Genomic DNA, 12,975 nt, shown 5'->3' on the forward strand with positions numbered 1-12,975 from the left:
ACACTCATGATTAATGGCTGACATGTGGGCAGCTGGCAGGCATGCTGTCATTATTCGGGCCTATTTTTATGAGGAGGCCTGGAGCTGCATTTCCATCAGTCCCCTTGTTAATGTGGCCCTGATCAACTAAGAGTACATGTAAAAGCAGCTACTAGCAGGGGTTATGTCAAGGCATTACAGCAGGGGTAACTAACCCACTACAATGGCTGACAGTTATAATGTTATGCTAGAATTAAATCATTGGTTTGCAGTACCTGTTTCTTTGAACGTCTAACTGTCTTTACTTAAGGAAACATAAAGGTCCGTGTTAGCAGCGCCTATCTCCAGCTTGGGGGGGAATGTACAGATAAGATCCACAAGCTGGGTAAAGATCACAAAGAAGACAATGTTGAGAAAACCATCTTGGTAAAGGTGAGCTTTCACTTTTCATTATTCAGAGGTGGGAGAAAGTCCTGTCACTACTTCCTATATGCCGCATGTGTGCAGTGTGACTGTGATGTATCCGCAGTCCAAAAACCTGTTGATATGTGTGTGCTAATTGTATATATATATATATACAGTATATATTCTATATGTATATATACATAGCGATGCTTGTATACGCATATGGGTAGTGGAGCTTGTATACTCAGGATGCTCTGTATAATGGAGCTAAGTGGAACGTGTCTGTGTTCTACTGTGGTGCTCGTACACAGTGTCAAAATGGCTTTGCACATGTGCAGGAGACCAAATGACGGCCATCTTGGTAAAGGATCAGCCATGTTTACCTTTGGTGCCCTCCCATCCATGGTGAAAACACTCAGCCCTTAGAAGACAGGTACGGATGATGAGTTGGCGCTCTCTGTTAATCGCACCACCATACACCCCAAAGATGTGATTAGCGGAGAGCACATCCAATAGGAAGCCACTGATAATCCCCCATGTAAAATCAACACTGGTCCTAGCGGAATCCAATATGATTTACTGGCGGACGGGATGCTGGCGGTCAGAAGACCGACAGCAGCATCCCGATGTTGAAGATCCCGACAGGGGCCAGTAAGTAGCCTAACCCACCCCCTCTCTCTCCCTCCCTCACCCTAACGTTCCCCCGGAGGTGCCAAACCCTAGTCTCCCCCCGGTGGTGCCTAAACCTAACCCCCCCCCTTCCCGTACCCTAAACCTAACCCTCCACAGACAGTGCCTAACCCTAACCTAACCCTCCCTCCCCGCAGCCTAACCCTCCTCAGTCGGTGCCTAACCCTAACCCACCCTAGAAGGCCCCTAAAACTAACCCCTACATCCCCGGCCTAATCGTAACCCACATATTTACCCTCGGGATGCCAGCAGTCGTAATGCCGATATCAGTATCTTGATCCCTTCCTGGCATCGCCATTCTGACGGGCGTCGGTATACTGACGCCTGGCATCCTGACTGGATCCCATCTTAGCAATCGTTCTGTTTAATGACAGCTTGCAGTATCTATTCTTTGGTGATCTAACATTATTTTATTGTGTTTTAAATAGCCTTTGGGGATTTTAGAGGAAAAGACACAGACATCTCTCTTGTGTCCCTCAGGTAAGCAACCATTATTCTTTGGCAATACAAACAACAAGAAAGAAAGAGAGAAAGAAATAGTTATACGCACATAGGGCTCTATTTACTACAATCTGCATATTGAATGCAGATTGTAGTGTGATATTAACGACTGAATTCGCATTGTGAATTCAGGCAATATCACAGGGATTTACTACAAATCCCTTGCAGGGACAGAGCTTGCGATAAAGCTCTGTCCCTGCGAATCCCCTTCGGAGCCTTATCATGGTATTTTCGCAAAAAATACTGTGACAAAGTGCCCGCGCATGTGCCGACCGGTCGCTGCTACTACCCCCCCTTCAGCGCTAAGCCCCACCCCCCGCTAATGCGGACCCCCCGTGACCCCACCTCCCACCTCCCTCCCCGCAACTCCCCTCTCCCTTAATTACACTTACCTGCATGATCCGGGCCTCCGGTGATGTTCTCCATGCCTCCGGTCAGGTGATCTCCCATACTGCACTGGGACCCGATCACCTGATGACCGGGCAGCAGTGTACTATGGGAGACCAGCTGACCGGAGGGAGGAAATCACCGGAGGCCCGATCACCGGTCCCTGGAGTCAGGCAAGTAAATTTTTTTTTTACTATTTTTTTTCCCTTTTTTTACAGTAATCAGCTTGCGGTCTGTTTAGACCACACAGCTGATTACTGGGACCGACTTCCGGCTCTGCTCTCTCCGTTAGAGCGGAGCAGGAGTCCGGTAATGGGGGAAGACCCTGGATAACGCCACCTCCAGGTGGCGTTATTATCACAGAGCTTTCCCCAATATTTTTTCACATTTTATTTTTAGTAACCCTGGTCGGATCACATTTCCCATTACAGTTATAGGAAATGCGATCTGATTACTAAAAATAAGTGATACTTAGGGGTTGGAGTAGAATTTTACGAATTCTACTCCAATTGCCCTGTAATAGCTATAGGTGATACTAAAATAATGTGAAAAGGATGTGAAACACCCTTTTTCACTTTATTTTAGTCAAAATAATGTTAATAAATAGAGCCCATAGTAACATAACTAACACCTCTAAAATGTGTCCTTCATGCTGATTTAGGAAAGAATTATATTGGATAAAGTATAGTCTAATAAATTCTAAGAATATTCTAAGGATATTATGATTCACAATTGAGTTACAGGACCCTAAAAGATCTTTTATGCAAGACACTGATATCTGAGATGTCTCCTAAATTCAATAATATGTAATACCCCTAAGCCCAGGTTGCTGGTGTGTGCAGTGTATTTAAAAACTAACGGGTAAAAAAAACTGAAAATCGACAAAGATTGACGTTGTGTTTCAGTGTCTAAATTGCAGATTTACTAACAGTTAAAATGGAGTTTGTAGCATGCTTATTTGGACAAATATGGAAGCTTCTAAAATTTAAGAGGCCACCAATGTCTTGATAAACAAATATGAAATGCCATAATTAAGTATGCACTTACCTAGGTGAGCACATACTTAATGATTGTATTTCAGATTTACTAACAGTTTTGAATTTGATTTGAAAATCAACTTCGATGTCAGTTGGATTTTGCAGGTGTAAATGCCATCAGTTTGGATTTTTAAGTTCTAAACCATTGACAAATATAACATAAAACAAAATGGCAAACCCCTCCAAAAAAGAAGGACTGCACAGTTCATTATGATTTGTGCAGGCTTCTTAGGGTTAAAAGTACATTAAAGCGTTAATTTTTTTTTTTTAAATGGCGTGCCCCCTCCTCCATAATCAGCCCTGTACTTTTCAGCCTGGGCTGGTACAGGAAAATAGGGGGAAAATCCACATGGGTTATTATAACCAGCACTGGGCTGAACCAGCTGGAGTTGTAATGCCAAAGCAGGAGGACACACAGCATGGGGACCCCCTGCCAAAGCATTAACCAGCCTTAAATGCTGGAAATCTTCGGAAAGTGGGAACCTAAAAGAAAAATGGCTTGAAAGCCCGGAACTTTTCCCTGCATCCCTAGAGGCGTTGGGTGCGGGTGTATTGTTCTTTACAGTGGTACTACAGGTCCTAGCAAGCCTGTCCCGGCACTTGGAGAACCACAAGTGTAAGCATGCTCAGGACCTATTGTTCCACTGTTAAAAAAATATACCAAAAATGATAGGACACACACACACCAAATGTTTAACCCTTTATTACACACAATCACTCTTCATACTTACCTTGTCTTTGTATGTGCTCAGGACCTGATTCAGAGCCGCTCATAAGTGGCCGCTCATTCGCTCTGAACGATGTTCGCACAACTGCGCATGCATATGGGTCGTAATGCACATGCGCAAACCAGCCATTGCGGTCGGAAATCGTGCGCTCGCAAAACAGCAAGGGGCTGCTAATTTGATTGACAGAATGTACCGTTTGTGGGTGGTAACAGGGGAAGGTGCTTGAAAACGGGGGAGTGGAGATCTGAACGCAGGCGTGCCAAGCGGTCAAAACGGCGTTTAATGGGTGTTTAATGGGTGTGCATAATTAACAAAGCAGCGTCATCGACCACGTCACTTGGTTGTCTTTTAGCCTGAACTGCTCGCAGTGATAGCGGGAAGTAAATCCTACCACAAGCACTGCGAGCAGTTCAGATGCCCTTCGATGCTCCCGGTTAATCTAATAAATACAAGAGATGACGTATGATGCGAACGGCAAAGGGACGTCTTACAAAATAGCGAGCGCATTTTTCGGACGCTCGCTCAGACATAGAGCGAGCGCTCAATTTAAATATCCGGCCCCTTTTTCAGAACGACCGTCCGCAAATAGCGTCCAGCTCTGAATCAGGCCCTGAGTCCCCTTCGTCATGTAGTAGTCGCGGGTCTTGGTAGAGCAAAACAATGCACAAACCAGAGCCCACAGACACGCTGTACACTATGTACAGTACAACGCAATCAAAGATCTAACAATTCCCACGTGTGTCACTGCACTACACAATGGTGAAACGCTGATTGGCTAAAAGTTGGACTCTTTCAGCCAATTAGCGAATGCTGCCATAGAATCATAGTGATCTGTGCAGTGCTTCTCCCAAACTCGCCTGCCTCAGACAGGTCTATTGTTTGGGTGGTTCTTTTGTCAGTTTTGTGGTTGAGTTTTGTTTGATTTTAAAACAGACTGTTAGTAAATATGGGGATTTTATAGCTGTCTATGTAAAAGTATTTATGTTAGTCCGGTTTACGAATTTGATACATTTTTCAGTCGGTTTCGACTTAAGTAAATCTCAGATTTGCAAATTCAACAGATAATCAACCACAAAGCCCAAAATCAATCTTTAGTAAATTCACCCCTAAGGAGTAAATGTAATAGCATCAGCGAGTTCCTGGTGAGTCCGATCAGTGTTTTGAAGGGGCGATTATTTTAAAGGCAAAAACGGAAACTCGTCAATGCCTTGCAGACTTTTACATTTAGCCCTAAGGAAAAAATGTATCAAACCTAATGAGGACAAGTGGAGGTGTTGCCTATAGCAACAAATCAGATTCTAGCTATATCTAGTATATTCTATAAATGATAGCTAGATTCTGATTGGTTGTTATGGGTAACACATTCACTTGTCTTCTTTTGAAGGTTTGATATATCTGGATTTAATAACTGTAGTTGTGATGCCTCTCACCTGTTCTCTTGCTATCAGTGCCTCCACCCAAATACTGACATGTATTGTGTTTCCTGTAGCACAGATTACTTCCCAAATATATGACCTGAACTTGCCTCTGGCTCTATTTTCTATCCTTACAGGAAGCAGCATTCGAGCAGTACATTCTTTGGACATTCCAGATAGGATGGTTGTGGGCTCTGAACAGGCCCACATCACTGTATTAGGTGAGTAGGCTCTGTGTATTGTATGCCTTCTTAGCACCTACACTTGTAGGTACATGAACCTGGGAAAAATCACAATTCACCCTGAGAATCGTTTGTCTTACATATGAGGTTATGTCCCCTGACTACTAGTCCTTGCATTCTTGAGCTACATCACAGTTTCAATGAACTGATTAATATCAACTACCAGAAATACTATAATTTGACATGTTACTATACATGTAATTAGTGGTTATGTTGGGAATGGGTATGTAATGCCAGCTGTCGGGATGCCTCCTGTCACAATACCGACAGCGGCATCCCGATAGTTGGTATCCCGTCAGGGGTTGAGTAAGTATACTTACCCTCCCCCCTTCTCCCTCTAACTCTAACTTTTCCTTCTTGTAGCGTAACCCTAACCCTCCACATCCCGTACCATAACCCTCCCCATTAGTGCCTACACCTAAACCCCCCCTTCATGCTTAACCCTAACCCTCCCCCTTAGTGCCTAACCGTAACCCCCCTAGTGGTGCCTAACCCTCCCCCTTAGTGCCTAACCGTAACCTCCCCTAGTGGTGCCTATCCCTAACCCTCCCCCTTAGTGCCTAACCGTAACCCCCCTAGTGGTGCCTAACCCTAACCCTCCCCCTTAGTGCCTAACCCTAACCTCTCCTCCTGTAGCCTAACCCTAACCCTCCCCCTAGTGCCTAACCCTAACCTCTCCTCCTGTAGCCTAACCCTCCCCCTTGGTGCCTAACCGTAACCCCCCCAGTAGTGCCTAACCCTAACCCTCCCCCTTAGTGCCTAACCATAACCCTCCATAGTGGTGCCTAACCCTAACTCTCCAACTTAGGGGTGCTTAACCCTAACCTCCCCCCCAAAACGTAACGCTAACCCCGCTATGTAACCTAAACCTAACCCACCTTCCCCGCTGTTAACACGAAGGACGCCCCAGACTTACCTCGTTTGGGAAGCCGTCCTTCTGTGTTCCGGCATCGGGATTAAGATAGGTATTTTGACGCCTATTTTAACTCCCTTGCCGGGATTCAGCCGGTGGTATTTAGAGGCCGCCGGTCAGCTGACTACATACCGTTATGTTGTACTGATTGGTAAAAGATTGTGCACTCTGTGCTTTTGCAGCCATAAGGATGTCCATTGAAGCGGCTCAGACCATGTATTACAATGATATGACAATACAAATACCTTGTCCTCAAAAAATAGTGTAATATCATCTATTAAAGGTCGCTTTTGCCATATTTCCATACCAGCAAATAGTGTCACAAATATAATGCTTCCATATGCATTACATGTGTCTGGATGAATTCTACAGGAAGTTTGGAATGTCCCTCCGCAGTGACTGTGTGCTAAGAGTGTGACAGTCCAAAATTCAAAAAAGGGAGACACACCTATTGCCATTGTGTCCCGGCCACAGGAGCAGATTAACAATGGGGCAGATGGAGCTACAGCTCCAGGCCTCCACATAAAAATAGGCCCGTCATCATGACAGCATGATGTTGACTGGCCATTTGCTGTCCACAAGGTCAGCCATAAATCATAAGTAGTAAAATTGTATTTCTACTAGTTACCTCACAAAATTAAGCTTTTTTTTCTATTACATATTTAGGAAGACATTGGGGCTGATAGTGTTGGATGTGTACACTCCCACATGGCACTGGCTACACCTAGACAGTAATGGTCACACCTCCTCTACTTCTCAAAATAGGCCCTTGATCATTTTCAGCTCCAGGCCCATGTGGTCCTCAATCCGGCCCTGCCCGGCCAGTGATGTTTGGCAGCATTTGAGGTGGCAGGTGGTGTGGCTCTACTATTTGAAGTTTGGACTGTGCTGCATCCCCACCTCTGGAGCCGCCACTATCTATCACACACTTAGCACACAGTCACTGTGGAGGGACTGTATTACATGTGGGGCAGATGTATGAAGCTCTGGGAACTGATAAAGTGCAGAGTGATAAATGACCAACCAATCAGCTTCCAACTGTCATTTTTCAAACACAGCCTGTAACATGACAGTTTGGAGCTGAGTGGCTGCTCGTTTATCACTCTGAACTTTATCAATTCCCAGAGCTTCATACATCTGCCCCACTGTGTACTGTCTGTTAACTTTTACTTTGTGCTATTATTTTACAGTGTACACCTCCCCAACTGGATAAGTGGAGTTTATGACGATTCTGTTTGTTTCTGCAGGTGACGTGATGGGCACCGCTATTGCTCACATGGGAGAATCTCTCTCACTTCCTAGTGGAAGCGGGGAAAGCAATTTAGTGAAATTTATTCCAAATGTTTACATAGTGAAGTATCTAGAAAGTACCAAGCAATTGGCACCTGAAATCAAGAGCAATGCTCTCAACTATCTGACTGTAGGTGAGTTTAAATGGATAATGTCGTAATAATCAATCTCTTGACACTGTTAAAGTTTAATACAATTGTTGAACAATGTGCTTTCCTGCATTTCGGTGTCCTAAAATCTGTTCTCCATCAAACACCAATAAAATAGTTGTGGTGAATCTGATTTAACAAACAATAAAATAATTTTTTCATGTCTTTAAAGCACACTTGAGGCAATATGTATTGACTGTCTTTCAAGGGTTCAGAAACCTATAGGATGGGATCCACTGTAGTTTTAATTTTTTTTTTATAAAGATATACAGTGCATACAAAGCATGGTGTAAAATGTGGGTTTTATTGTAACTGAAAAAATAAATTAGATGCTGTATTTTAGATTGAGTCCATGGCTTGATATATTTGAAAAAATAATTAATCAGTCAGAAATATAATATGTGTATTAACTAGGAAATAAATTGATTGTGCATGGAAAAAAATATTAATGAAGAGGGTCTCAGCAGCCAGGAGCGGTATACAAAATAGGACCAGCATCCTTGTTGGATGGATGAATGTTCGTACATAAGTATCTTTGGTGCTGGGTCAGTAGATGGTGTATCGGAGTAGTAAAAGGAGGTTGGACCCTACTGCCGGCACCAGTTGTCTGACAGTTCACTTGCTGCCATGTTCAGTCTCAGCTACACATGCAATTACTACTTCTCCGATATAGTAAGAGGATAGAGATGATAAAAGAGAGGGAATGGGACAGATGAAAGTGTGAGGTGGGAAAGGAGAGACAGATAGAGGCAGAGATGGAAAGGTGGGGGAACAAACCTGTCAGTGCTTGGAGCGGCTCCCCTCATGCCCCCCACCCCCCAACTGCAACACTCACTGTGGCCCCACCTGCAAACTCCCTTTCCCTGTCCAACGGGGAGAGGGTGGACAGAGGTCAAAGAGAGAGATAGGGAAGCAAATATGAGAGAGGTGAAGGGGGGAGCTGACATAGAGAGATGGGACAAAGATGAAAGTATACTGGAGAGACACAGAAGGAGCATGAGGCTGCAAAGCCACAGAGGGGTATGAGGTTGGAGAGACACAGGTGGGCTTGATATAGAAAAAATTTGAGGGATGAGACTGGAGAAACATACAGGGGATAAACCTAATTGGGGGCCACAGTAGCTAGCAAATAGGCAAATGTTTGGTCAAAAATACTAGTCTAAAATAAATCTGATATTAAGAATAACAAAAAAATTATTGTGTTGCCAGGTGGCACTGGATAAACAAATATCAAAAATGTAGAGCAAAAAGTGGAACAATACTTAGTCTTTTTCATAGGTGTAAGGTCCCAGCATAAATCACTTTCTGTATGTAGTTCTTAGGGTCTCCAGGAGTTTGTCCAAGTGGCATATAAAAGGAATAAATACAAAAAAAGGGGAGACCGTCTTAATGGTCTAATATAGTATTCCAGGTAATATCTATATGTCAAAGATAAGGACAGATGGCATGGTTTCATCAATTGGTCAGATGCAATCCGTGCGTACCCCAACTCACATCAAAACGTGTGATTCTATTCCCAAAAAGGTTTTTTTATTCTTCCCGCACGCTCAATAATTCCAACCTGGTCTCTTACAGTCACACGATATTCGCAGAAGCAGTAGAACAATGCGTACCCTACTTACGTATTATATACGTTGTATTCTGCATGTAAAGGTTTCTTTCAATAGTTCCCCGGGATGTTATTGGAGTTTGTCCCCATATGATATATCCAGTGAACAGGTGCATTTAAGAGATGCTTTGCATGATGACATGTTTTTGTTATAACTGTGTACTGGAGTATAGTGAGTCTCCATTTTTGTGTTATACTGGGGGCAGCAGGTTTTGCGCACCATATTTAATAGTCATCTTTCTGCTTACATGATATTAAGAATAGAATGCATGCAATATAAGTTTATTATCAGTAGGTGGTGTCTCAGGTTTCAAGGTCATAAACATGTCTGAGAGATGACACAAGGCACACGGGGCCTGATTCAGAAATGTACGCACTTCCACTGTTGTACGCAGTGGAGCTATTTTTTGCTCTGCGCATGCGTCTAAATCGCACTGCGAGCGTGTAACGACTGCAATTGCGATTTTGCACACACAGAGGATTTATTTGCAAAGTGAAGTGACAGGTAGTCAAGTCTGGGGGAGGTAGCTGGGGTTGGCTAGAGAAATGCAGGCATGTCGGGACCGTTTTCTGTGCCAAACTCAGCCATTGTGAACGCTCTCGGCAAATACTTATCCAGAAGTTCGATGATCAGCTGGTGTGCATCCGATGTTTACTCTTTTGTACAGATGTGTCCTCTTGCATCTTTGCCGATTGCGCTGCAAATGTGCGTACGCATCGTGCCATGCTACACCATGCCGCGAGCTGCGGTCGCACCGTGCAATCCTATGGAGTCGTGGGTGCGAACGTAGCACGCAAACCCGTTTGCGGGAGCGTGAATCGCGTCATGCGTGACGCGATTTGCCGCCCAAGTGGCAAAGATGCAAGATAACATATCTGGACATAGCGGTGGATGTGAGATGCCGACAGTGGATGTCTCTCTGCAGATGGCGGCATCAGATTCACTAACATATTTTTGCAAATGCACATCAAGTGAAATCGCATCCGTGAATGTATTTGAGCATCTCTGAATCAAGCCCACTGTTTAATAATGTATGCATGCTATGTAGATATGAGAATAACTGGATACTAATGGAATGATCTTCTCTGTACAGGTTACCAGAGACAGCTGTTGTTTAAAACTGAAAATGACTCTTACGGTGTATACAGTGGCTCGCCGGGCAGCGCATGGTATGTTCAAGAACTTATACTTTCTATGATACGCCACTCAGTAGAAGATATTTGCTACCAAGAGTGACATAGGCAATGCTTGATGCATGATTAGTATGTCTAGTCTTGTAAAGGAGTGTAAAGTGTGGTTCTTTATAATAAAGTTTATTAGCATATCATTGTGTAAGCTTCTATCTATGTGTATATTTATGTGAGAGCAGCCCCTGGCCCTGGACAGATTCACAGAGGTTAACATCTCCTATGGATTTTTGATTTACCATATTCTCACAAGGGAAGGGATTTGGGAATTAATTCTTTGTAGAGCTTGAACAGAATATTGCACTATACTGTATTATTATTTAGAATTTATTGTTACTATGTGCCGCATGTTATATGCATTAGTGAAATTATATTAAATTATATTTTTTAATACTTGTGTGGTTACTTAAACAAGCGCTCCACCTACACTTTGTTCTGCAGCCTATGGGCTATATATTGCATAACTAGCTGGGTGGATCCCTCCCCCGGCAATAGCCGCCACGCATGTCTGGTCTGTAGGCGACCCATGCGCAGGATCCCTGGCACAGGAGTGAGGAGACAGCTGACGCGGTCACTTCACTTCCAGCACATCACAGTGTCAGGCTCCTTTTCGGAGCTCCTGTCCCTGCAGGTGCATTTTGTTACATTAGGGTGCTATGATCGCATCCTGCAATACGATCATGGGCGCTAATATCTCGCCCAGATCGCATTGCAAATGCGATCATTAATAAATGGGCCTCTAAGGGTCGCTTATCTTAATTTAATGTAATATACCACAGGTTCTCAAACTCGGTCCTCAGAACCCCACACAGTGCATGTGTTCCAGGTCTCCTCACAGAATCACAAGTGCTATAATTAGCTCCACCGTGGATCTTTTAAAATGTGTCAGTGAGTAATGAATACACCTGTGCACCTGCTGGGTGACCTGGAAAACGTGACCTATGTGGGGTCCTGAGGACTGAGTTTGAGAACCACTGTAATATACCATATCACTGGTCTTATCACTTCTTGCAGGCTCACCGCCTTCACAGTGAGATCTTTCAGTCATGCTCAAGACCTTATCTACATCCACGAGAAGCACATTGAGGATGCCGTGAGATGGCTGAGCAGCCTGCAGATGCCCAATGGCTGCTTTGAAAATGTCGGAACAATTTTCAATAACCGTCTCATGGTACTAACGTTTCCTATTTAGAAAATGATTTGTTTAGAGCGACACTAAGAAGCCATGAACCCGAATCCTCCTCCATGGTCTGATAATAGTAAAATACATTGGCTTTGGGCCTGATTCAGAGATGGATGCATGTGCTGTTGCAGCTGCAATCCCCTTATGCAGAGGTTGTGCCAAAATGTGCAAACGTCTCAGACGCCAGGATTTGTATTGAGATGCCCACTAGAGCACGAAGACGCAACCATCGGATGCACATCTGTTGATCCTCGACTTAATGAGTAACCCGATGGTCGCACAGCATGGCCGACGGAAGTAAGATGACGGAGCCTTGTTTACTGCATACGGGATGGCAATCGTAAGCTGTGACGACTCTAAAATGGTCAGGACATGTCTGCATTTGAGTCACCACTCCGTTACTGCCCACAAATGTTCCCAGCTAATCACTTTTGTGAATAAATCTTCACCGCCATCGTAAGACCGTCGCAGCACATGTGCAGAAACTAAGGCTTAGGCGCGTGTACAGAGGCAAAAAAATCTCTCCACTACGTACAACATCGACATCCCGTCCATGTCTGAATCATTCCCTTTATCAGTAAATCAACTATAGGTAATTTTGCGTTTTAAGGCTCACATACTGTACAAAGGATAAAAAGTGCAGACCTGCAATACCTGTTTATGCATGCCTACAAGATTCATGGTAGTTGTCTACTTTATAGTCTTTGGAAATCCACCTGCAAAATCAATATGTGCATACGGGGGCTGTTGCAAATTTGAAGGTAAGTACCTTTTGCAGATGTATCTTGTGTATTTGGGCCTTTGTACGCAGCGGCTGTGTGATAACATGCTAATGCCGCAGGAGGCGCCTTGTGTAAATAGACTTATGCTGCTGGCTTCTGTGATCCACAGCTGAGTCCAAAGACGTAGCGGCAGACCACTTTGCATGACCATCAGTCATCTGAGTAATCTTCAGGTTACTCAGGATGGCCGGTGTTTTCAAGTAATCAGTAAAGTAAAGGACGCAGGCACTGCCATCATCACGCCTAGAAAATGGGGGTGACCAACTCCCGGTTTCTGGGACGCTGTTTGTCACCACACCCGCTCTGTCCCCAAATAGCCACAGCTGCGGCGTCCAGGCATGTGCGAGCAATCCTGCAGAAGCAGAACTGCACGGGCACAGTACGGATCCTGTGCATAGTTGCATACGCAGATTTTTAAACATTGGAGGTGTACATAAATCAGCAGGTTTGGATACAAAACCAAATCAGGCCCTATGC

At 44.2% G+C, this 12,975-nt stretch overlaps 1 protein-coding gene across 1 annotated transcript in view; it reads left to right on the forward strand.

The window, feature by feature from the left end:
- LOC148518864 (alpha-2-macroglobulin-like protein 1) overlaps positions 1 to 12,975 on the forward strand; it is a 138,811-nt gene that overhangs the window by 71,685 nt on the left and 54,151 nt on the right. Inside the window, exons 21-26 of the mRNA XM_088476944.1 lie at positions 290 to 411; positions 1,503 to 1,554; positions 5,280 to 5,363; positions 7,545 to 7,721; positions 10,440 to 10,515; positions 11,548 to 11,704. Of these exons, the coding sequence (XP_088333070.1) occupies positions 290 to 411; positions 1,503 to 1,554; positions 5,280 to 5,363; positions 7,545 to 7,721; positions 10,440 to 10,515; positions 11,548 to 11,704 (668 nt within the window). The remainder of the gene's footprint in view (positions 1 to 289; positions 412 to 1,502; positions 1,555 to 5,279; positions 5,364 to 7,544; positions 7,722 to 10,439; positions 10,516 to 11,547; positions 11,705 to 12,975) is intronic.

The sequence above is a fragment of the Taudactylus pleione genome, unplaced genomic scaffold (assembly GCF_031769625.1).
Source record: "Taudactylus pleione unplaced genomic scaffold, aTauple2 ptg000198l, whole genome shotgun sequence".
Lineage (NCBI taxonomy): Eukaryota > Metazoa > Chordata > Amphibia > Anura > Myobatrachidae > Taudactylus > Taudactylus pleione.